At 37.0% G+C, this 27,513-nt stretch overlaps 1 protein-coding gene across 1 annotated transcript in view; it reads right to left on the bottom strand.

Annotated features, from left to right (window-relative positions):
• Zc3h6 (zinc finger CCCH-type containing 6) overlaps positions 1-26,960 on the bottom strand; it is a 32,030-nt gene extending 5,070 nt beyond the window's left edge. The window contains 11 exon segments of the mRNA XM_087910869.1: positions 360-862; positions 2,523-2,776; positions 4,603-4,712; positions 8,861-8,972; positions 9,564-9,680; positions 14,704-14,840; positions 16,595-16,856; positions 21,003-21,125; positions 23,036-23,098; positions 23,100-23,217; positions 26,938-26,960. Coding sequence (XP_087766995.1) covers positions 360-862; positions 2,523-2,776; positions 4,603-4,712; positions 8,861-8,972; positions 9,564-9,680; positions 14,704-14,840; positions 16,595-16,856; positions 21,003-21,125; positions 23,036-23,098; positions 23,100-23,217; positions 26,938-26,960 — 1,822 coding nt within the window.
• Between the last annotated feature and the right edge of the window lie 553 nt (positions 26,961-27,513).

Here is a 27,513-nt window from a genome sequence, read left to right on the forward strand (position 1 = left end):
GAATATTGTATTCATAATAAATAAATAAATACCTTTTTTTTAAAAAAAAAATAAAGGCATATGCCACCACTGCCTGGCTCCAAGCAGTGTTGTTATTAATATAGTTTCTATGTGATTATTTGTATCTGGGAAGCTAGGATCAAACAAGCAGTCTCTGCCTATATTAAATTCTGTTTTCTTAAATATTATCAGAAATTTAGTTGCATCAAAAGTTAGCTAAAGTTTTGTTCTTATAGTTTTGAAGAAATTGAAAACATTTCAAGGTTTCAATTTCATCAATTTTACTTAACTTAAAAATGCATGTTTTTAATGAAAAGCACAATTTTAATGAAATTGGAAATGAGTTGCCTTCGACTTACCAGCACAGCTATCAGGCGGTTGAAAACTATGCGCAGCATGCTGTGAGTAGTAGTCCTCGTAGCCCTCGTCTGGGACGTGTGGGGACACGGAGTCTGTGCTAAGTTGCATCTCTCCAGGCATTTGCTGGTACAGTGAGGCTGAAGAGCAATGGTTCTCTCTAGGGACTTTCATCGCAGGCCCTGGAAAGCTTGGGGAATGATAAGCTCTACCTGTAGCTGGTAGTATGTCCAACTGAGTAAGCCCTCCAGCTTGACTATGAGAGCTTACAGTTTCAGGTGGACCAGGTGGCAAAGGTGCACTCTCGTGCACTGGTGGACCAGGAGGTCCCACACATGGGTGATGTCCAGGGGAGCCTGGATGCCTCACAGGACTATCACAACCTTGAGGCACATTAGGTCCTGGATCTGGACTTGACTCAGAATTGTACATGTGCTGTGGACAGGGACTGCCTTCCTGAAACTGTGGTCCTGGTGATGAGGCACTGCTGTAAAATGCTGGTGGTCTGTAGAAAAAACAAAACAAAATAAACATAAAAAACAAAAATAAAAAGTAGTATTTCTCAGTTCAAAGCAAAGAGACAAACAAAAATCTTATAATCCTAAATAGATAATAGTTAAGGATGATCCTTTTTTAAATACTTATGTATTTATTATGGATACAATATTCTGTCTGTGTGTATGCCTGAAGGCCAGAAGAGGACACCAGACCTCATTACAGATGGTTGTGAGCCACCATGTGGTTGCTGGGAATCAAACTGGAAGAGCAGGCAATGCTCTTAACCACTGAGCCATCTCTCCAGCCCCCAAGGATGATCTTTTATGTTCAATTAGAATCCTGTGTATTTAAGAGATTACTTATTCCATATCATTGGCAGGTTAAAAACACACATCTCTTGCTTTCATTTAGATATGGTTCTCTTAATTGCTGTTCACTGCCAGCTGTTTGGAAAATACAGAAAACTGCAAATATAAATAAAGTCACTTAAAACTAAGCACTAGGAGACTCTTCTATTTTTCTATATATGCACAAACTTGTCTACAATCAAATTAAAATCTTATTATCTATACATATAACTCTGATCATGATTTCCAATGGAAGCTTATTATGTTGATGGCATACAAAAGTTTTCATTTTTAATGCTGACTTTATCATTTCTAATAGCTTTGTCGGTTTATTTTTTGGTTTTGCTGAGAGAAATTGCCCAGTGCTGTGTCTCCCACTACAATTCTAATCTTAACATATTTATATATTTCAGTTACTTCATTGATTATGATATAAATATTGGCAAAATGGTGGGTATTCCTATCCTTTTAAAATTTGAGGCAAACTCTCACTCTATGGCCCATAGCGGCCCTAAACATACAACCCTTCTACTTCAGTCTCCTGTCCTAGTCCGCTTTCTATCACTGTGATACACACTGCGACCTCAGCAACCTGGGGAAGACAGGGTTTACGCCATCTTACAGCTCAGGCATCTTTTCTAAGGTTTCCTGTTCCAGACAACTCCAGCTTGTGTCAACCTGACTGAAACAGTACACCTCTCAACTCCAAAGTTCTGACATCACGAGCACATCTACCACCATGTCTGGCTTTCTCATTAACTTTAACTGAAATACTCTTACTGGCTCATGTTAGTTGTGATATTTACTCTAGTTTCTTGTTCCTCATCTGCTGAGGTATCATTGCCTCTCTGGGCATTCAGGATTAAAGAATAATAAATAGCAGGGGCCTGGATATACTTTCACTAAAGGACAGGAATCAGGACAGGAATGGCCTTGCTGGAAAATGAAAACTGGATGCGGCTTACCCAGAGTCTTTCCTAATACCTTATGGAAATTATTTTCAGACAGAACCAAATATAGGAGCCAGCATATCAGCCATTTGAAAATGTAAGCTCATAAGTAAGTAGAAGGAATGTCAAATCCATCCTGCCAGTGCTACTATACAGCAAAGCTCCTAAAGTTGTGCAAAATCCACGAGAAAATCACTGGGGGCAGGAAGAAGGGTAAGGGCATAGAGAAAGGGGAAGCAGCAACCCCAAACCAGGCCAGGTAACTGTTGTCCTGCCTAGGTTTTATCATGTGAATGACCTGGAATGCTCTTTGGTACCTTAACGTTGAGCTTTAGGGGAGAATGCTGCCATATTGGTGGTGTTAACTTACTTCTTCCCAATTTTATGTGCTAAATCCACAGTAGGTTTTACGACTATTTCAAAAAGAGATGGAATTTTCTTCATATCATCAGAAAGATCTGTCTCAAAATCGTCTTCAGTATCAGAAAAGGGTAAGTGCTCTGATGGGGTTGGCAGAAGCCCGACTCCTGGGGGTGGTTTGGGGAGAGGAGTTATGCCACGCTTTCTAAGTTCTTCCAGTTCTCTTTCATCTTCATTTGTAAGTTCTCCATCAGCATTCAACACCTGGACAATTGCAAAGGTTAGAGCCTCAGAACAAGCTTTCCTCCTCACATTTAAAATGAAAAACCTCAGTAAGCTACTTCCGTTAAAAGAAAAAAAATTAAGATTAACATTAAAGTTTAAATGGATCAGAGATGAGTAATTATTTTCAATTCACAGAATGAGGTTCAAAGCAGTTTAAAGCAGTCAAACATAGAAGGCAATTTAGTCTGGAACCCTCTCTAGCTTTTGCACACACCACAGACACAGACAGACAGATACACACACATTCTTGTAACAATGCACTTGGAAGCCTAGCTACTTTACCTGCATGAACTATACATACACACCCCTCTCCAAATAACATACCTAGCAACCTCAGAATCCCCCTAGGATCCCTACCTGCTTGGCTACATATACGCTCATCTCTGAACAACAGTACAGATTTCTCCACTACAAGTAACAATCAAATTTAGACATCTTTTATTCAAGTGTATTCTCAATGTTTAATAAGAAAAACAGAAGGGCTGATCCTACATCAACTGGTTTTATGTGCATGCACAGTAAGGTAAACTATGTATTTAAAGTAGACTTTAGGGGTAACTTATTTACCATCTTATTTAAGCACATTTTGCATAATTGGATATATATGTGATTAAAATCAGATGTATTATGGGAAGAGACATGAACAATAAAAATTATTACATTACCTAAACTACTAAGCAAAATAGAGAAGTAGGGGTTGGAGCAATGACCTAGTGGTTAAGAACATTGACTGCTCCTACAGAGAATTCAGGTTCAGCTCCCGGCATCCACAGATGCAGCTCAAAACTGTCTGTGACTCTAGTTCCAGGAAATCTGACACAATTTTTCTGGCCTTCGATGACATCAGGCACATCTATGCGCATAAAACACTCAAAAAATAAGAAGACAATAAATAATTTTTAAAAATAGAGAACTACATGCTACATTCTTCTTCTTCTTGAAGCCCACTCATACGTCCACTGTCAGTCCTGACAAGTGCCCACTCCAATCCAACTTTGCTCCAAAGAAAGTTATCTTGCTACTTTGGCAACTTTGCATGAACCCTAATTTTCTTTTCTCTTTTTAATTAAGCAATCTATTTATTCTTTTCTCATACATTACATCCCAACCGCAGTTCCCTTCTCTCCTTTCCTCTGGCCCCCTCCCTTTCTCCCCCAGATCCGCCTGTCCTCTATTTCGCTTCAGTAAAGAGCAGGCCTAGCAGGGATATTAACCAAACATGATGTAACAAGTTACAATGAGACAAGAGCCCTTATTTTCAATCTTTAAATAAAGGTCAAGATTCTAGAACTCTTGATTCCTAGTAAGTTTGGAGTATTGTTAAAAGTAAATTACTTCTTTTAGTATCAGAATAGGGATCAGATTAAAATATTCTCAAATTTCGAGACCAATAATTCTATTTTCCAACAAACTATATTACTAGAATAAAACCTACTGGATGTTCCTCAATTTCTTAGCAACTTCATAAAATACTCTTTATAAGGTCTGATTTAAGTAAAATCTGCTTATAAAATACTCTTTATAAGGTCTGATTTAAGTAAAATCTGCTTATAGAATATTCTTTATAAGGTCTGATTTAAGTAAAATCTGCTTATAAAATACTCTTTATAAGGTCTGATTTAAGTAAAATCTGCTTATAAAATACTCTTTATAAGGTCTGATTTAAGTAAAATCTGCTTATAAAATACTCTTTATAAGGTCTGATTTAAGTAAAATCTGCTTATAGAATATTCTTTATAAGGTCTGATTTAAGTAAAATCCTAGGGAAGATCTAACAAAATCAGCAGTGCACGAACATGACTCACTTTGTCCAGAAGTTTCTTTGTCTCTTTAGTCAGATCATCATGGGAAAACTTGCAGTTGTCTCCTTGGTAGCACTTTGCTCCACTATGATAAAACTTGCAAGGAAATTCACGTAAACAAAAACATTAAGGAACAGATCAAGTACAAGCAAGATAACTGTGTGCGTGTGCAGATCTATGCATGCACATGTATACATACACGAGCCTGTATACATAGAGGGCAGAGATCAACACTGAGTGTCTATCACTCTCAACCTTAATTTTTAAGACAGTTTGTCACTGAACCTGGAACTCACCATTCAGCTACACTGGCTGGCCAGTGACCTCTAGGGATTTGTCTGTCTCCATCTACCGCCCAGCACTATGTACACATGCCACTGCACCCAACTTTTACATGGGTGTTACAGATCTGAACTCAGCTCCCCATGCTTGAATAGCAAGCATTCTCCAGAGCCATCATTCCAGGCCCAAGGCTGAGTCTTTTTCATTTGAAAAAGTAACTGTTATAAAGATGATTCACTTCCAGATATTTGCTGTATAACATTGTACCTACAATTAACACTTACATGTTATACCTTCTTAAAAATTGTTAAGAGAAGGCTGGAGAGATGACTCAGTGGTTAAGAGCACTGGCTGCTCTTCCAGGGGTCTGAGTTCAATTCCCAGAAACCACATGGTGTCTCATAACCATCTATGATGAGATCTGGCGCCCAGCATGCAGGCTTATATGCAGGCAGAATACAGTATACACAATAAATAAATAAACCTTAAAAAGAATTGTTGAGAATATATCTCATATTAAGTCTTCCTACCACAATAAAAAATGCTAAATCAATACAACTTTGCAAGTATTTGCTATACTGAAGAACCTGTAATCATGTCTAATAATGTATTATAGATCAATATTTTAATAATTCAGAAACACTAACAATTTCAAACTCCTATTCTACAACTACAAATGTACTTTTCTCATTTTTATTAGTTCTTTGAAAATTATATTCAGAATGTTTTGATTGATAATATTTGCTAATTATACTCCCTTCTCTATCCTCCCAACTTTGTACCACCCAAAACCAAAACCATCAAGTCTAATTTGTACTATCCATATATTCTTAGTCGTGTGACCTACAGGAGCACAGTCAACCTACCAAAAGCAATACTTTAAAAAAAAAACAACTGACTAATAGCTTCTCAGCTAGGGTGGGACTTCCTGTCAACATCCCCTCTCCATGCTTGGATTATTGTTCTTGAGTCTGCACATCTTGTGTTTCTGTCACACCTGTTCTGAGTTCATACACACAACAGCCCTGCTATGTCTGGAAAACACCGTTTCCTTGTAGTCATCCACTGCCTTTGGCTCTTAATATAGTTCTGTGTTGTGGAATGACCTTTTTATATACTGTGAAATGTATCTTTGCCAAGGCACCATTTTTTTTCCTAAGACAAGGTTTCTCTGTAGCTTTGGAGCCTGCCCTGGAACTAGTTCTTATAGACCAGGCTGGCCTTGAACTCAGAGATCCATCTACCTCTGCCTGCCGAGTACTGGGATTAAAGGTGTGCGCCACCACTACTGGGCTGCCAAGGTACCTCCTTAATGGTTTAATAAAAAGCTAACAGGCCATTAGCTAGGCAGGAGGTATAGGTAGGACAGCCAGATACAGGATTCTGGGAAGAAAAAGGTGGAGACGGCATGAGAAGCAGTGAGCAGTATGAACACTATGGAGATGAGGGAATATGAAGCATGGTTAATAAAAACTCAGAGAGAGAAACTGGGGTTCAACCTAAAGTTCAGAAAAGCAAAATAGCCGGCCACTTGCTCTTACCTTTACCTCAGTCCAAAAATGGCAATCCTGCTTCCAGAAATCACAGGTGAGACTGTGTCTGTGAGCTCTCTCCTCCAGTATTATAAACCTCTGTAGAGCTAGGATTAAAGGTGTGCACCACTAGGATTAAAGGCATGCACCACCTGGTTTCTATGGTAAACTAATGTGCCTACTGGAATTAAAGGTGTGTGTTACCACTGTCTGCTCTGTAAGGTTGACTAGTGGGGCTGTTTTACTCTCTGATCTTCAGGCAAGTTTTATTTATTAAAATATAAATGAAATGCCACTACAGTAATAAAGCTAAGAGGTGGAAAGTAAATGAAAAGAAATGGGTTAATTTAAGTTATAAGAACTACTTAGAAACAAACCTAAGAGTTTTTATAATTAATAGTAAGTGTCATGATTTGAGAGCTGGCTGAAGGAACAAAAAGATCTACCGACAGTTCTGCCCATTCTTACAAGGTTACCTGAGCCATGGGTGGGATGGTGACATACATGTCCCATTTAGGTCTAGCATGCCAGTTTTATTCTCTGCCCTAGATGGCTGTGGGTCTGTGTTAACCATCATTTACTTACTGCAAATAGAAGCTTTGATGAGGGTATGATAAGAGATGTACTAATACAAATGTACTTTTAAAAGAAAAAACATTTCTAACCATTATAGAAAAGGGTGCTGATTTTAATATATATGTGTCATTTCCTTCCAATGATTACATATTATAAAGAACAAAAAAAGTGTAAGAAATTTTTTTTATCTATGAAGGAAATAAAGGGAATTGAATATGTATGTTAAAAATAAAAATCCCAACAATTAAAGCCACAGACTAGTTTTACTTCACCATCTCAGGCATGGTGAAATACACCTTTTATCCCAGTCTTGGGGGCACAGATAGGTGAGTCTTTGTGAATTTAAGGCTGGAATGGTCCACATCCCTCTTGAGTTCTAGGGCAACACAATGTCTCAAAAGAGATAACAACAACAATAAAACCAAAACAAACAGAAGGACAAACTTAAGGGAGAAAAACATAAGACTAATTTTGGCTAATGCAAAAAACACTGATAAAATTCAAAATCCTTTTTAAAATTAATAAAAAAATCTTAATAAAATACACTTATTTTGATTTTTTAAAAAAAACTATGTTAAGACAAATATTTTGTCTTCCCCAATCACTACTATTAAACATTACTATAAAGGTATACTGAAAATAATTAAATTATAAAAGTCATGGTGACACACATTTGCAATCCCACAGGGCCAAGAGAATTCAAGGCCGCCTTGGGCAATATGGTGAGTGTAAAGTCAGTCTGGGCTATATAGTGAAACGCTGTCTCAAAATAAGAAAACAAACAACCCCCTAGAATAATCACAAACTATAATGAAATATAACAAAAGTGACTGAAATAAAATATCATTTATTTACAAGTGAAATGAGACCCTAAGAATGGAGTAGACACTTTTAAAAACAGAATTTGATATCCGGTTTCTAAAAAATGCTATCAAATCCGAAAACAATATGCTTGTATTTTCTTGACCAAAACAAATTGTATCTTAACAAAGAAATAAGGAGTACTTGTCAGATTATCAAATATACTCTTTGGGGAGGTAGGGTTCGAGATAGGATTTCTTTGTGTAGCCCTGGCTGTCCTGGAACCCAATCTATAGGTCAGATTGGTCTTAAACTCTGAGAGATCTGCTTGGCTATGCCTCTGGAGTGCTGGGATTAAAGGCATGTGTCGCCAAACCCGGCTCAAACACACTCTTTTGGAGGACAAACAGCACAAGAGATAAAAGTGTGCTACTGTACTTTCCCATCAAGAAAATTCTAGTGTCTCTTTTATCACAGCCTTGCTAATAATAAACAAAGTGTGTGTGTGTGTGTGTGTGTGTGTGTGTGTGTGTGTGTGTGTGTGCGCGCGCGCGCGCGCATCTGATGGCTGTTATCTTAGGGTGGCTTTAATTATATTCCTCTTACTATGAACAAGATAAAGCATCCTTCCATTTGATTTTTGACTACTTATTGTCTTTTTCTGTGAATTATCTTTCTCTCCTCCTCCCAACTTCTCAATTTTTAGGAAACTCTCACAGAATTTATGAAACTTTTATATATTTTTATATAATTTCCCATGTTTTACTTAGCTTGGAGATTTTTGTTTAAATTTAAATGCTTGCAGTCAAATTTTTAGTCTTTTCCCTTACTGATTCTGGTTTTGAGCCATACTAAGGTTTTCTATTCCCTGGGTTATAAAGAAATGCATTCCTATATTTCCAAGCACTTTGCATGTTTGAAGCACAGAGACTGTCAAGACTAGGTTTATACAATGTGTCACTTTAAATATAAGACCAAGCTAGGATTTTTAGATTGTATTTATGATTTTTTAAAAACCACAATGATGAAATATCAGTATGTCTGTTGACACCCATTTCTATAAAGGATATCATGCATATAAATGCAGTTTTCTCCTTTGGTACAATATCCCTGTAAATAGTATTTGCAGATCTCCTTTTTCTTCTCCAATTCTGCATCATGATCAAATTTACAATGATCTCCCTGTTTAAACAAAAGAAAACAGAAAAAAAGAATTCAGATCTATTCTCGCCATGTGTCTATGGTGGGAATCTAGTCATTATCCTTAGTGTTAGATACTGAGCTCCGAGAATGCAGATAATCTCTCTCAAGTCCTGCCCACACAGTGTATGTGGCCTCAGGACTCTGTCAGTGTCCCACCAGCACCCACCATCTCTAGACGTGGCATAGGAACTTATTTAACCTCTTGGTGTTCTGTCTACATCAGAACTAACAGCAGCAGCTAAGCAGTGCATCTGTAGGAGTAAAGGGCCGTGCTCCAGCCAGACCATGAATGCTTTCTGTCGCACTGTCAGAGAGCCACAATGGTATCTGTCACAAACGTTAACACATAGGCCAAGCGAAATCTGTTTTCTTCCCTTTCTTTGTTGCTGTCCCAGAATATAATTAAATGAGTTTGTATATACAGTAATTTCATGCAAGGTACATCTTAAATATCTAGTGTTATTGCAGCTACTTGAGCAGTAAAAGAACATAACCACTCCTCAAAGGACTAAATTCTAAGGATTACTTTGAAAGTTAGAATGCTCTATCATACCTTATGGTAACACTTACCTTAATACACCTCCCTTCCAGGAAGTATTTACAGATCTGTTTTCCTTTGTGTTCCACTGTGTGCTGGTTAATAAACTCCTGAGTCATAACTTTCCACTTTTTCCCTGGTTTATTGTACTGCAAGAAAAAATTCACTGGAATGTAAGATATGAAATATCAATACATATTAAACATACTTACATGGATCTGGAAAGCAGTATAAATTACCTATTAACAGTAATCAAGATTAGACATTCTGAGTCTATCCACTTAACTGGAGAGAAATGCTTCTGGTAGTCTTGTTTCCCACTACTACTGACTGCAAGGGAGCCTTTTTCCTTTTAAAGATGAATTTTAAAAATAAAATTATAAAAGGCTTGAAATTTCATAATAATAGTTAGGTTGGGTAAAGGTACTATAAAATATAGACTCCTGTGTATTGCTGACAGAAACATTATCAGCAACTTTAAACACCTACCCTGATGCCAAGGCTGCAGCTCGGCATGTCAGCACCTGCCTAGCATTGCACAAGGTCCAGGTTAATCCCCAGCACCACAAAAATAAGAAAATACATAATTGTTAAAAACAGAATTTTGACTTTTCAGAATTAGTCTAAAAACAGGGAAGCACACACAAAAAATTATTTGCAATAATTATTGCAAAATCACTTGCCACTGGAAACACTGAACATACACAAAACTAGGATACCAATAAATGATGCTATGCTACATTAAGGTGGTTGAATATTATGCAGTCACAATGAAATCATGTAACAGAAAGAACTTTAGGATACAAGAAATGCTCACAATCCTTTATGGAACAAAAACCTGACCTAATTTCCAGTAAGAAAAGCAAAGGTAATGACTAAAATGATTTGTCTTCCCATTTTGGTGCATGTGTTCAGATGCTGGGACGAGAGGTTTTGTACAGTGTGGTTTCTGTGCACTTCCTTAGAAAAGAAAGAACAGAAGTCACAAGTCACCTTCAGACTTAAGGGAAGAGAAGGGAGCACATTAAGTGAAGAAGCAACTTCACAGCTTTACTTCTTTCTGTGGTTCCCACTTACTATTCAACTTTGGTCCTAAGTACAAGATGGAATAAGGAGGCAGAATATATCACAGAAGCAGGCTAACTGTAATGATACACAATCACAAATTTTATATAATGCTTTTCAAGTATGAACTATGCCTTGAACATAATATGAACCCAGTAACTATTATTCTTTCTCATCTGATTAGTTTCCCCTTTTCCTTGGGCTTTTGCATGTGTCTACAATTGTTGGGGAATATTATGTTAAGGTGCATTTGCTTAACTCTGTGAAACTGTGTTACTGTGCCTGTCTAAAACACCTGATGATCTAATAAAGAAATGAACAGCCAACAGTGAGATAGGAACAAGGATAGGTGGGGCTGAAAGGCAGAGAGTATAAATAGAAGGAAAAATCTGGGGAGCAAGAAGGAGCAGCAAGAGAACAAGGGGAGGAGGAAATTAGGGGCAGCCACTCAGCAACACAGTCAACCACAGAGTAAGAAAGAAAGTAAGACATACAGATGTAAGAAAGATAAGAGCCCAGAGACAAAGGTAGATGGGCTAATATAAGTTAAGAAAAGTTTGGTTAGAAACAAGCCAAGCTAGGGTCAGGTAATTATAATTAAGAATAAGCCTCTGAGTGTCATTTATTTAGGAACTGGGTGGCAGTTCCCCTCAAAAATCCCAAAGAGTAAAATATCACATAACATAGAATCATAAGTATCTCTGGGCTGGGGAGATTCTCAGTCAGTACAGTGAGTGAGACAAACATTAGAGCCTATGTTTGAGCCCCAGAACCTACATAAAAAAGTCAGAAATGGTGATTTGTGTCTGTAATCCCAGTGTTAAGAAGGTAGACACAGGCAGATTCTTGGGGAATCTCTGACCAGTCATTCAGTCTAATGAGGGACCCTGTCTCAAAGAAGGTGCACAGTTCTTGAGCAACATATATAAGGTATTTACATACACATGTGCACCATACATGAACACACACTGACACATGTGCTTACATACAAAGTTTCTCTCATTACAGTCAAGTAACTAACACATTTGATAATAAATTTTCATCTTGATTTCCCTACTGAGTAATAAAGAGACTAGTTAGCGCCTGCATCTAGAGGCATTTAAAACGTTAGTGTTTGCAGGCATCCTCAAGAGTTAACACTATATGCCTTCATTTTACAGAGTTAAGTAGAAACAGACAGGAACTTTTTTGAGAATGGATTATTCTTAGGCCTACTGTATAAGTATCAGGAATGGAGCAAACTTACTTAAAAGGTTTACTTTACTTAAAAGCAATACATTCTAGAAATCTATTATGTCTAGGAAAATGAACAGATACAGTAATAGCAAAAACTATGATATGAAATCTCTTATCCATGGAACATGAGATACTGACTAAATAGGTGAGGAAAGGAGAGCTGAGAACAATGGATTAACAAAGTAAAAATAGCCTCTTTATGCCTAACCTGCTCATAACTTTTCATACATGAAATGTTGACTGATATCCCCTAAATCATGGTGGTATTACTGCATCTTACAAATTAATCTGGTCATGAACTTTAAAAAATTTTCAGATCTGTTTATTTTCATGTATGACTGTTTTGCCTATATGTATGTCTATATGTCATGTCAAATCAGAGTGGCAGATCCCCTGGAACTGGATTTATGAATGGCTGTGAGCCACTATGTGGGTGCTAAGAACAAAACCAGGATCATCTATAAACACAAGTGCTCTTAACTACTGAGCCATCTCTTCAACACAAACTTTTTTTTAAACCTTATAAAAAAAAACTTGCAAATAAAATCACACACTGAAATTAACCAGATCCAAAGTCTTCACAGTTCAATAACCTTCCAGTGGTTCTCAACCTGTGGGTCATGACCCCTTTTGCAAACCTCCATCTCCCAAAAAAATACTGACATCACAATTTATAAGAGTAGTAAAATTACAGTTATGAAGTAGCATTGAAAATAATTTTATGGTTGGGAATCACATAGCATAAGGAATTGTATTAAAGAGTCACAGCATCAGGAAGGTTGAGAACCACTGTTGTAAAGAGTTAGTGTAATCATTTGAAAGAGAAGCTGTGGAACTTCACATTGGATTTTATACTTTCACTACCAAATATATTATGCACTTATCCACCATGTAAACTGAAAAGTCCATGACAGAGTCAGAACTAGAGAAACATGGGAATATGCCCTTTCGGAGCTCGCGTTCATTACTGGCACTCAGTCCTTCTTGCGCCTATTACTTGGCCCACTTGTTCTCTTTCTACATGCTCTACTGTATCCATTGTGCATTTGTTCACATACACACAGCCACTATTGGCTAGATTCGACATGTGAGGGCAAACACACACTTTTTTGTTTCACAACACATACTCTATGTTCATCTATTTTCCTGAAAATTTTGTGATTACATATTTTAGAACTGAAAATTATCAATTTTATATCTAAATTTTCATTACCCATTTGTCAGTTGATGGGCAACTAGGTTGATTCCAATTCTTCAATTCTTTTTTTATATAGTATCCTGCCTATAGGCCAGAAGAGGGCACTAGATGTCATTATAGGTGGTTGTGAGCCACCATGTGGTTGCTGGGAATTGAACTCAGGACCTCTGGAAGAGCAGTCAGTGCTCTTAACTGCTGAGCCATCTCTCCAGCCCCAGTTCTTCAATTCTTTACCATAAAATAAAACAGCAATAAATATAGGGGTACAAATATCGTTATGGCATTTTTTATTTTTAGATCAAACTTGTGAATATACCCTTAAATAGTATTCTAAGTAGTACACAGTAAGAAACCTCTGCCCATTATCTAATATCCACCAAAAAGCAAGCATTTTATTTCTTTTTAAAATGTATTATTTTTATTTTCTGTGTATGAATATCTTGCCTACAGTATTTATGTACATCACGTGTGTGCCTGGTGCCTGAAGGGGCCAGAGAGGATGTCAGATCCCCTAGAACTGGAGTTATAGGTGACTGTAAGCTGCCATCTAGGTGCTGTGAATTGAATCTGTGTTCTCTGCAGTAGCAGTAAGTGCTTTTAACTGCTAAGGCTTCTCTCTAGCTCCAAAGCAAGCATTTTCAAACTATAGCCATGCAGTTTATTCAAGGTTTCTGGGGTTTTTTGTTTGGTTGTTTTTTGTTTTTGTTTTTGTTGTTGTTTGTTTATTTTTTGAGACAGGGTTTCTCTGTGTAACAGCCCTAGCTGCCCTGGAACTAGTTCTTCTAAACCAGTCTGGCCTTAAATTCACAGAGATCCACCTGTTTCTATCTCCCAAGTGCTGGGATTAAAGGTGTGAGCCGAACTGCCCGGCCAAGGTTGTTGTTTTTAAAAGTCTATTCTGGTGCCTATGAGAGAGTCTGCTGGTTGAGGCCCCTGCACCAAATCCCAGGACCTGTGGGACCCACATAGTGGAGAGAAGCAGCAGGTTGTCTTCTGACCTCCATCTGTGCTGTCCCTACATATTCATGCATGAGCACAAAATACATAAAATGTAATGAGCACATTAGAGCACTCTTGCCTCCATCTAACTGAATCAAAGCTAGAATCGTGATAGAAAACAGAATTGGATAACTACAAGCCAGAGCTGCTGAAATATACATGCATCAAAATTCAACTCAATCTAACATGTATTTGCTGAATAACTGTAACATGAAAAGTATTTAAGTTCATCTTTCTGATTATTTATACATCCTTTCCCCCTTTTCAATGCTCTCAGCTCTGATAATTAGATAAACGTACTAGCACCTTCCTTCCTGGCCCACTGAGTTATATTCCCCTGTTATAGCTACTTGCATTGGGGAAAATAACCTCTAGGGAAGAAAAGCCAAGGTGAAGGAATAGGGGTATGTTTTTGCTTGGAAACATATGAATTTTATTTTGAGGCTTTTCATATACACTCATTTTATTTCTAGGTTTATGTGTACCTATATATTAATACCATGTCTAACTTATAAAATTCTTTTGGAAGGATTTTATTCATATTCATTGGATCTCAGCTGGACATTTTTCATTGATTCAGATAGTAGCATTACAGACACAATGCATTCTTTGCAACCAAGCGATTTAAAAATGAAAAAAAGGTCTTCCCCTCCTTACACATAAGTTCTCAGTACCTCTTGAAAGTCATCCATTCCTGAAAAGACATTAGGCCCTTTAGTGACTCTTGCCCCACGATGTTCTTTTCTTTTGATTTTCTTCGGCAAAATATGTCCATGACTAGTATTAAAATTTTTAATTCGATATTCAGTACCTGAAAAAGTTAAAATGTACTTCAAATATTACAGAAAAGTAGTGTAACTAACATCAATTAGCTTACAAATACCAATGTGTCTTTAATAGTCTACAGTGAATCATCCTTTTTTCCCCTAAGAGCCAGTGAGAAAATTAACCCATCTCTATCTTTTGAGTGTTGCTTCCTGCTCAGAAGATGGCGGTGTTAGCTGCACAGGATGTAAGGCTTAAGAGTATCCATGTCTAGAAAAGCTACTCTTGTCTCTCCCTCCCCATCTTGGAATAAGACGATTAACAAGTAAACTAACCATTATATTCATATTTTAAGAAAGATATATATATATATATATAACAGTAGTTTATCTGTAGCAAGTCAGATTTCTACTGATAATTTTGTTTCTATATATACACACATATCTTCATTCATTGCTTTTGAAAATGACGTGATTTTAAAGTGTCTCCCTAGCATCGAAGAGGCCGATCCTAGCGCTTGAGAGGCTGAGGTAGGAGGAACACACGTTTGAGACTACACTGGGCTACACAGTAAGATGTTGTACCCAACAAAAGTATCTAAAAGGGTGCTCCAGGGATACAGCTTACTAGTAGAAAGCTTGCCTGGCATACCTGAGACCCTGGGTTCAATCTCCAGTACTGCAAAAAATAAAATATTTGGAAAGATGTCCAATTTGAAAAATTGTATGTTGGTACTTGGGAGGCATAGACAAGAGTACTACCAAGAGTTCCAGGACAGGAAGGGTTACCCAGTGAGACTCTGTCTCAAAACAAACAATACAAACAGGATACCAAATTACAATACAATGTAACTTTAATATTTTATCAAAATTATATAGAACTCATAAGCTTTTTAATGACCTATTAAACAACCAGTAAATATGTGAAAATTTTCGCTTTGTTACAGGACATCAAGAGGGCTACCGAAATGGCTCAGCAGTTAAAACTACATACTGCTCTTGCAGAAGACCTGAATCAGTTCCCAGAACCCACATTAAGCAACTCACAATCATCTTTAACTCTAGCTCCAGAGGATCTGATGCCCTCTTCTGGCTTCTGTGGGCACCTGAACTCCTGTGCATACACACACACACACACACACACACACACACACACACACACTTAAAAATATCAAATTTAAAAATAAAGAAATTAAATAACAAATAGAGAACATACTCATATCTATCTCAAAACTATAAGGGTCTGTGCTGACAGGAATTTAGAGGACGTGCACTTTTATATGCTGAAAAGTACAGTTATAAAAATACTGGCATATCAACTTTTCAGATGTCAACTTGACATATGGATTCAAACGTCTGTGTATGGCTATGTTTTTAAATTGTGGAAATTTATTTTTCATAACTGATTATTTTAGTTTGTTTTTGTTTTGAGGCAGGTTCTGACCTTGTAGTCCAGGCTGACCTAGAATTCCCAGTGATCTTTCCATCTTAGTTTCTCAAGTGCTGGGATTATAAACATAAGCAACCACATCTGGTTCATAATTAATTCTTTTTGTTTTGTTTTGAGACTGGGTCTCTATGAAGTTCTGGTTGATCAGAGCTCACTATGTAGACGAAGCTGACATTGAATTCACACATATTCTCCTGCCTCTGCCTCCATGGTGCTAGGATTAAAGACATGCACAACCATGCCTTCCCTTTTTAAAAAACATTAGATTTATTCTTGAAAAGGAACTAAGAAATTTGTTATTGTAATCCTATATGGTTCTCATATTCTAAGACAGGCTAACTTTAAACTCACCTGATGGGCTTCCTTTAGTTCTCTTTTTCCCTGATTCTTTAGAAAATGAAGAACCCGAAGATTCCTGAGATTGTCTATAGTATTTCAGCTGACTGGAAAAGTCTTCTTCTCCCTCGTGGTTGTAATTACCAAAGTTGTCATCACTGTAGTTACCAAAGTTGTCATCACTGTAGAAACTAGACTCAGCATATTCTTTACTGTTGAATTTTTTGTTATGCTGACTCTTCTTTGATGTCATGTAACTTCCTGAAATATGTCCATGCTAGGTAAAAATGGACAACCATTATCAGAAATGTTCAACTAATAATAGAAACCGATAGCAACACAGAGTATCTTTTCCCCCAGAAGTTGGGAGAACAAAGGATGGAAGACAGTTATTAGTTTTGACTACATTAGTATTTCCTTATGAATATATTTAACGCTAAATTCAGTACATTAGATGCCACTTCTTTATTATACTTTTTTGTATGAAAACATTGTACTTTTTATTCTTTAGCTTTTATTTTCCATGTCTGTGTCTCAATAGTTATGTGTTCTTTGCTTAATATTGTTTATATTGTTTGTAATTTTATATTTGATATCTGTTCCTATTGTATATAGTTGTATTGGGTTTGGATCGATCTTGTTTAGACAAAAGGGGGAGATGATGGGAAGCTCTGTTGACCAATTATGCCTAGTTAAGGCCTGGCTACCTGGAACCCAGAAAGAAAACTGGGACGGACCAGGTGCACGCTCTCACTGTGCATTCCCACTGAACACAGAAGTCGGACTCCCCATTCTTGTGGTGTGAGTTTCCCATTATAACCATTAAAAATATAATTGCTACCCTTAAGCAATTCGAGCTAATTCGCAACACCTCATTTCATAAAACAAATGCTACTAGATGTAGGGATGTAAGATTAACCTCAACACAATAATCATGAGTGACTTCAATACTCTACTCTCATCAGTAGATAGGTCATTGTGACAAGAAAAAGAGAAACATTTGAGTTAAATTACATCATAAATCAAATGGACCTAAGACAACTACTGTACACTCCATCTGAACACTGCAAAATACATATTCTCTTCAGCAGCTGATGGATTTTTTCCAAAAGAAATTATGTAAAAGAACATAAATCAAGTCTTGTTTATTAATTTGTTTATTTTACATTCTAACCACAGCTTTCCCTCCCTCCTTTCCCCCATTCTCTCTCCTCTCCTCCCTTCTGCTCCCCCCCAATCTACCCCTTCTTCATAATCATACAGAAAGGGAGAGGTCTCCCATGGGCTTCAGCAAAGCATGGGAATCAAGCTACCACAAAACCAAGCACCCCTTCCCCCCATATTCAGGCTGTATACGACAATTCAGCATGAGGAAGAGATTCCTAAGAGTCAGTCAAAGCACTGGGGACAGCTCTGCTCCCATTGCCGGGAGTACCACATACAGACCAATCTACACAATTGCCACATATATGTAGAAGGCCTAAGTAGGTCCCATGTAGGTTTCCTGATTGTTGGTTCAGACTCTGTAAGTCCCCCTGAGCCAGACTAGTGCATAAACCAAATCTTAACAAATACAGGAAAATTGAAATAATTCCTGTACTCTATTTGAACATAATGGAATAAAACTAGAAATCGACAAGAGAAACTATAGAATAAACACAAATTCATGAATATTGAACACCACACTCCTGAATGATGAACGAGTCATCCAGTACCTCAGAACAGAAATTTTAAAATTGCTAAAACTGAACTAAATTATAACATAACACATCAAAATGTATGTGTTCTAGTATTGTTTCCTGTTATTATGATAAAAACACCCTGACACAAACAATCCAGGGCTTGTTTCAGCGCACAGTTTCAGGTCATAGGCCATCATAGCAGGGAAGTCACAGGAGCTTCAGGGTGTTGGTCATATCACATCCATAATCAGGACCAGAGAGCATAAGAATGAATGAATGAGTGGATCAATGAATGAATGCATACATGCTTCTAGGGTTCAGCTTGTTCTTTCCTTTCCATTTCAATCATCATGTCCATGAAGTGATGCTGCCCATATTTAGGGTGGGTCTTCCCAACCTCAATTCACCCAAATAAGAAAATCCCCTAAAGGTTAACCTAATCCAGATAATCACTAGACTCTCTGATTGTGTCAAATTGACAATTTAAACCATTGCATGGTAGGTGTGGAGGCATGTATCTATAATCCCCTGCATACTCAGAGTCAGGCAGGTCTAAGATTATTAAATTCAGAAACAAGACAAAAATGTTCAGTCTCCACTCCTATTCACTATAATGCATGAAGTCTTAGCTAGAGCAATATGACAAAGAAGAAAATAAAAGATACATAGGACAAAGAAGTAAAAGCATATTTATTCATATTTATGATAGGATTCTATACATTAGAGACCCTGAAAACTCCATCCACAAACTCTCAGATCTGATAAACAGTTTCAGAAAAGTAGCAAAGCAAGTTATGAAGTTAACACAGAAATCAGCAGCCGTCCTTTATACCAACATCAGACGTCCTAAAGATGGAACCAGAAGAGCAATCCCTTTCGTAATCATTTTCTTAGAAGACAATATGTAGCTAAGGAAGTAGGAAGTACTCTGTTGTGGGACATTTGTACACTGTGTGAAGACGTGTTGCTGTGACTGGTGTAATAAAAAGCTCAACGGCCAATAGTCAGGAAGGAGCATATAGGTCAGACGTCTGAGCCAAGAGAACTCTAGGAAGAATAAAGGCAGAATTGCCAGCCAGATGCAGAGAAAGCAGAGATGAGGTAATAAACCTCATAGAAGAACATAGATTAAAAATATGGGTTAATTTAAGTAACAATAACTAGTTAAGAACAAGCCTAAGTTAAGACTGAGCTTTCATAATTAATAATAAGTCTCTGTGCCATTTGTGAGCTGGCAGCCCAAAGAAAAATCCAACTACAGTACTTAATAATGAAAACTTAAATGCTGGATAAAGAAACTGAAGAAAACACTAGAAAAAGGGAATAATTCCCATGTTCATCAATTAGAAGAATGAAAAGGCAATCTACAGATTCAAGGCAATCCCCATCAAAATGACAATACCTACTTCACAGAAGCTGAAAAAAATCTTAAAATTCATAAAGAAATATGAGACTCCGAATAATGAAAGCAATGCTAAGCTATAACAATAATGATAATGTTGAGGTCTTTCACAAAGAGAGAATCTTTCTCTAATAGTGAAATACTACTGAGTGAAAAAATTACAAGAGACATTAATTTCATTACAGCCAATAAAAACAGAGAAGAACAAGCACTGGCAAGGATACAGAGACGATGGCTCAGGCTTTCCTGATGGAAATGTAAAACAGTACAATCTGTGAGAGCAGTTTAGTGCTTCCTCAGAAAGTTAAAGAGAATGACCAATCATTTCACTATTAGGCATATGCTCCAAGAAAACAAATGAAAGGTTTTGAAGATAATTTTATACCCATTTTCATAAACTGAATATTCACAACAGTAAAAAAGTACAAACAATCCAAGGGTCCCTCAACAGATGAGCGGATAAGCAAAAATGTAGCTTATACAACAATGGAGTGTTGTTAAGTCTTAAAAAGAATGAAATTTTAATATATGTTCAACATGAATGAATCATGAAAACATGCTGAGTAATACAAGCCAGATTCAAAAGAACAAAAGTAGTGGTTATTATTTGTGTTTCAATAAATAAAGCTTACCTGAAGTCAGCGGGCAAAGCAGCCACACTAGTCAACAATACAGGCCAGGGAGTAGTAGTGCACATCTTTAATCCCAGAATTTGAGAGACAGAGGCAGACAGATCTCTGTGAGTTCAAGGCCACCCTAGGCTAGACAAGACTGAATCTGTCTAAAAGAGAAACAGAGCTCACACAAAGGTGATTCCAGCACTTGGGATCCCACACCTTTAATCGCTGCACTAGGGAGGCAGAGAGAGGAGCCATATGTCCAGGTAAAGAGAGAGGACTATAAAGGGGAAGAGACAGGAACGGAACTCAGTAGAGTGTAGAATGTGGAGTCTGAGGTTTGGCAGTCTGAGGATTGCCCTTTCAATCTGAGCATTGGTAGGGGTAAAAGGTCTCTCTAGTGGTTGGCTGCTTTGCTTTTCTAATCTTCAGATTGAACCCCAATATCTGTCTCTCGATTTTTATTATTCATGTTACACAAAAGGATATGATACAAGGGCCCTAGAAAAGATGATGAAAGTGAGGGCAGCAGTTAGAAGAGTGAGGAACAGGGCTCCTCCATGATACAGTATCTGTTTCAAATGGGCACAAAGCCTGGAGATGGACAGTAGTGATACGCAAATACTGCAGATGTATTTAATATCACTAAATCATACTCTGAAAGGCAGTTACTTGGTATATTTTATGTTGTACATGTTTTTATCATAATAAAAAGACAATACCTGAGAAAATGGAATGTCATAATCCCTGTAGAAGCTAGTTCTTTTCTTATAGGAACTTTCCATATGTTCAACATCTGAATCCAGGCTGTAGTCAGAACTCTCATCGCCAGATGGAGAGTTGTGCTGAAAGGAAACAAAGAAATGTGTTTATTCACAAGAAGGAAACTAGTGCATAATCACATATGCTTGTTTCGGGCAGTGGTGCCAGCCAGTAGGGTACATTATGGCCTTAGACTCTTGGATGACATTGAGAAATTCTTGCTCTAGGCTGGAGAGATGACTCAGTCATTAAATACCAGGCTCACAATCAAAACGGGAAAGTCTTGCTCTAAAGGCCACCACAACTTCTAGGCTGAAGAACTTTTTCCCGTTTGCTCAGGGACTTTATGGACATATGTTTCTCATCAACCCCATGCCAAGAGCTTAAAATAGAAATCACTTGGCATTTATACATTTACGCTTCTCTGCCTCAGCCTCCCAGAGCTGGTATTACAGGTGCATGCCACCATGTTCAGTTTAATCGAATATTAAAGGAAATAAAATTGACTCCTCATTACCAAAAGGTTCCAGAACATGAGTAGAATATGCATTCATTTAATCTTGTCTAAAGTTGCTTTGGAGTTATTTATTGGCACGAAAATCCTAAACTATTCCAAATTACCTACATGAAATGAATCCAGTCACCAAAACTGAACAAAAGTAAAATGAAAACCCCAAGTGGTTGATAATAGTTAACAAAATACGAGAAAAAGTTTATTTACATTGTAATGTAATTTCAAATTAAAAAAAAAACCCAACAAGTATTTTTGCTTTTGTTTTTTGAGACAAGGTCTCACTATCTAATCCTGGCTAGTTTGGCACTCTCTGTGTAGACCAGACTATCCTCAAACTCACAGATATTCACCTGCCTCTACTTCAGTAGTATAAGCTTTTTTTGTCTGGCCAAAATAATTACCTCCTCAACTTAAGTTCTTTAAGCAGTTCTTAGTATTCTTCACAACAAAAACACTGGCTCTGCATTCTTTAATCTGTAAATTTCCATCATAAGTATGTCACAAACTAAGTTAAATTCTATTTAATTGAACTGAACTCTAAGATTTTTATAGAGGCAGGGTCTGTTTTCCTTTGCTTAGTATTCCTTTACTTCTAAATGTTTGGAGATTGGTTTTCTGTTTTCAGTCTTGATTTTACCTATTTGACAGATGAACAACCTTTTTACAATTATGCTACCAAGTATTTCAAATACATAGCCATTGTTGGTTAGGGTTTGAAATAAACATTGTCCATTAGGAGATAATTTTGCTCAATCAGTCATTACTTGATTGATTGCTGTGTGATATTTTGATCACATTCTGACACTCCCGAGACTGCCAATAAGAATTTGCTTTTAATCAGTGGGCAGATCTAGTTTTTAGCTGACCAAAATTAACCAGGAAGGTTTTGGAAGACTGAGGACAGAAAGATAGAAAGTAGTAGGGCGGGGCTTAGAGAGGGTCTCGTCCTGTTTTGGATAAAGGAATGAGGGAGGAAGAGGAAGGTCTCTAGTCGCTTCTCTATCACTTCTCTGATATTCAGGCTTTTACCCTGATATCTCTGATTCCTGAATTTTATTAATAAAGAAGAGCCAGATGAGCACTTAAATTGATCTCTCTGGATTATGTGAATTATATTAGCCTGTTTCTTACTACTATGTTCTATTTCTTCTTAGTCATTACCAGCTCCTGCTATGACAGTAGTTATTTTGACAGTATTATTAAATTTAATAATGTATATATTCATTTTGAATTGTGACTTTTATCATTAGAAAAGGCCTTTCTTTGAGAGGGTGGTTTTAAGACTCGGTGTCTATATATAGTCTACACCAAACACAGTAGTCTTGTGCTGGGGGGAAAGAAGCAGAAGAACCAGGAGTTTAGGCTCATCTTCAGCTACAAAATGAATTCTACTGCTCGGTTACATGAGATATGGTCTCACACAAGTGAGTAAGCAAACAAGAACAAAAAGGAATGGAAAGTTAGGTTAACTTAACTTACCTTATGTTTCTCATGCTTTCTTCTTTTGGATTTCTTCTTTTCTCTTTCTTTCTTGTGTTTTTTTTCTTGATTTTCTGTAGGCTTTCTCATTTTTCTGCTTTTCATTCTCTTTTGCTTCCTGATCTTGTGTTTCTTCAAATCCTGCGTCATCTATTTCACCATCTTCTAATTCACCATCTTCTCTGTAGAAAATAATGAAAATTTTACACTTCAAATGTTAATTCTAAAACAAATTAAAAAATATTCTGAAAAGTATTCCAAAAACTTAAACTTCATTTATACAGATAAAAACTGGAAATTTTTCTCAATAAGGATCCAGTAAGTAAACATTTTACTTTTTAAAGAGTATCTTTGGTTTTTGTTACAAATTCTTCCCTTAAAAAAAATTAAACTGTAACAATCACTCTTAGCCACCAAAGTCTGTCAATCTCTACTTTATTTTTTAAAATAATTTATTTAACTTTTATTTCATGTGCATTGGTATGAAGGTGTCAGAGCCCTTGGGACTGTAGTTACAGACAGTTGTGAGCTGCCATATGGATGCTGGAATTTGAACCCGGATCCTCTGAAAGAGGAGCCAGTGCTCTTAACCTCTGAGCTATTTCTCCAGCCCTGAATCTCTACTTTAGATTAAGATCACTGGTTCTCCCAAAATGAATGAATGAATATAACGTAATTACAAACTATTACAATTAACAGTGACTAAACTACTTTCAAGGAAAACAAATGAATTAAGGAAATACTCTAATTACAAGAGAAACTTTCAATTTGTGACCTGTAGGTAGATTAATTAGTTTTAAGATAAAGGTGACCTACGGTATTTTTACCATCAGAGTAAATTTCAGTAAGTAGTTATGCACAGATTTAATTGAAAGATAAAATCCAAGCCACAAAAGGTTGACAAATTCCTCAACTTTCATTTATAAAATACATAAAATTATACACCTAATTCCACTTTCCCATGACTACTGTCTTTGCTATTATCAAAGCTAAATCCTAGAAACTAATTTTTAATGCTGTCTCATTTTCAGTTATAGAAACTAAAGTTTTAATTCTATTCTAAAATTCAAACCAAATGATAAACACCAAGTTATGATGTGAGCATCTTAAAGGTAAGTTGGAATTACTAGGAATGTATAATGTTTAAAATATAAACTGTTCATGTCATCCTCTTGTTAAAAATCTTCAATAATAATGCAGTAACTCAAAGTTGTCTCAAGTTTATCTACTTGTGAGAGAGGAAGTGGTCTCAAGAGAACTGGGAATTGGTAGTTAAGGAAACTGGTTTGTGTAAGTAAAGACTCATTATACTCTTCTTTATATATTCAATATCTTCTTAATAAACAGTCTTCAATGGCTCCGTTCTGGCCCAAGGCTGATATCAATTGATATTTATTATTCAAAGGCCCTTAATAATTGAGTCCCCACTTGGCCAGCTAATTTCAGTATCTGAAGTCTCCAGGACTTAAAATATCATCTAAAATTTCTCATTGACCTATTCACCTCAGTAACAACTTCCTAGTATTTCAATAGATTTAGAAAACAAATTGGATGCCATTTCCTCCAAGATGCCTCCTCTTACTAACTCTAGTTTAGAGGAGAGACTCCAGGTACTGCCCTGCAGGTCCTGTTATTGCACTCAAACACTATGTTCTAATCACCTGTTCCCTGCTTGGTGAATGAAAGGTTTGACTGTCTTTCCTCTGGCATCTAGCACAGTATCTACTATTGCTCAGTCACTGATCATGTCATACCCATACAGAACAGGTATAGGATACTATCCTGAATGGTCATAGCTATTTTCCCCCAGTTCTATTGAAATGGTGTAGTGTTTGAATGAGAATGCCCACCTGCCAGGCTCATATATTGGAATGCTTGTTCAACAGTTGGTAGAATTGTCTCAGAAAGATTAAGAGGTGTGGCCCTGCTGGAGAAAGTACACCACTGGGAGACTTTGAGCTTTAAAGGCCCATGCCATTCCCAGTGAGCTTCTCTGTCTTTTCCTCCCTTTTGACTCCTCCCTCCCTTCTTCCCTCCTCCCTTCCACTCTCATTCTGCCACACATGCCACCATAACAGCCACGGACTCAGCAATCTGAATCTGTAAGCAAGCCCTCAATTAAATGATTTCTTTCATAAGTTACCTTGGTCATGGTGTCTACTCACAGCAATAGAAAAGTAGCTAAGATAATGGTGTATTTTCCCTTACATGGACTTAACATGTTCTGTGAGCGAGGTTTGCATTCTGCTATCTTTAATATTTATTTATTTATTACGCATACAATATTCTGCCTGTGTGTATGCCTGTAGGTCAGAAGAGGGCACCAGACCCCATTACAGATGGTTGTGAGCCACCATGTGGTTGCTGGGAATTGAACTCAGGACCTTTGGAAGAGCAGGCAATGCTCCTAACCTCTGAGCCATCTCTCCAGCCCGCATTCTGCTATCTTGATGATGGTGATGATAACAATGATGATGTATTTACTACTGTTGCTATTGCTATGTGCACATGATGCATATGCGGAGCAGGCATGTAGTGATCAGAGGACCACTCTGCAGAGACAATTCTGTCCTTCCACTTTTGAGAGGGCCCCAGCATCACGTTTATGTTATAAGCTTCACATCAACTACCTCACTGGCCTTGGTCCCATCTGTTCAAATTAATTTTTTTGCATTTGAAAACAATTATAGAATTCTTCGGCCCAATAAAATTAGTGAATATACTAACTATAAAGCAAGTATTAAAATGTTTTTAATAACTTTAGTTATAAAAAATAAAAAACTGTAAACACACATATCTCTATCAACATGTGAACAGATACATAAATTGATTTATGTAATACAATAAAGAGAAACTTGCTGATAGAAAACAACATGGCTGAATCTTACAGACATAATGATTAATCAAATGGCACAACACTACTGTATCATTCCACTTCAAGAACAGACAAAATCTGTAGTGACAGAAGCCAGACTAGTTCTTTTGAAGGAGTAGAAATAACAGAGGGGGCTACTTCAGGGTACTGAAATAGTTAGAATACTGACTGTTCTGTGATCGCTACATGTAACTATATGTGCACATGTGTATGTGTGTATATGTATACGTAAATTTACCACATTGTGGACTCGACAATTGTGCACTTTATTTTAAAATAATTCCCCAACTCTATGGGTATGTATCCCTTTTTTGCTATCTTTCTATCCCAATTAAAGCTCTTTAAAGAATTAAAATTTGTATACATGAAATTCAGTAACTCATATTTGGCATTTTTATTACAGCTATTTAAAAACAAAGTAAACAAGCTGAAAATGCAGTATGAGTCTGTTTCCTGTTTTAACACAAATTCTGTACCTGTGAAATATGTGATATTGAAGTCACTGCAATTTTTTTTCTCTCTGCTCCTTTAGCCTATTTATGATTTCAGCTTTCACATAAAAACAGATAAAAACATGGACATTTCTGTTTCATTATAAAAAATGAGAGAAAGGGAAAATAATTTACATTCCTATAAACTGCTTTCAAACACTTTAAGAGTCATCATTGGATGCATATGAAAAATGTGTGTCATAATATAAAGAGGGGAAACTTAATGGGAGGAAAGCCAGACTCTACAATTCCTCCTCTGTGGCAAAAATAAAGTTTTCTTGACTGAGCACCTAATACTATATCAGACACTATGCTGTTTCCATGGTCTTGAGAAAACCAGCAGCTGAAAACGGAATTAAGAGTGTATGACCCTCTCTATAGATCTTGAACTATGTTGCACTTGTAACAGAGCTGGTTTGTTCACAAAATTTAACCTAACTTTTAATCTTGAATTCAGCATAATAACCCTAAGTAAGGAGCAGTAGTGGCACAAGTACCTTAGTGGGAACCAAAATGTCTCAAATTGGACTTAATACCTGCTCAACAAGAGGGAAACCATGCCTAATACTAGAAACCCAGCCGACTATTCAGTGCTAGTAAAGTCATGGGTCTTAGAAAGGACTAGCACTTCACTAAACTGCATAATCCTAAATACAGCTAAATATTTTCCTTCCACTCAATGGTAAGTGTAGTCCTTACCACTCATCAAGGTAAGTTCTCTTTGCAATAGATAGAGACCATTACAGAACAACTCAATCAATGTGCAGAGGTATGGAACCCCATTCCAATGGCTACATCTACTAAACAACTTGGGGACATTGTCAAAGAGGGGGAGGAAAGATTATTTTAAGAGCCAGAGAATCTGGGAGTTTTCTGTGAGATTATGTCTCCTACTAACGTCAGAAGCTACATCATAATGGTTCACCAACATGGCTGCCTAAAAATGAGCTGAACAAGGACAACAGATCTGCCAAAGCAGATGGAAGAAAGCCCATGAGGTCTTCACCCTGCACAAAAAACTGCAGCAACTAAAAAATGCTGAGAGTATGAGTCAGGCTTCCTCATGGACGATCATATCAACTAATTATCCAGTACCAAATGGTCAGCTCTGG

The sequence above is a fragment of the Myodes glareolus genome, chromosome 10 (assembly GCF_982192425.1).
Source record: "Myodes glareolus chromosome 10, mMyoGla1.1, whole genome shotgun sequence".
In the NCBI taxonomy this organism is placed as follows: Eukaryota; Metazoa; Chordata; class Mammalia; order Rodentia; family Cricetidae; genus Myodes; species Myodes glareolus.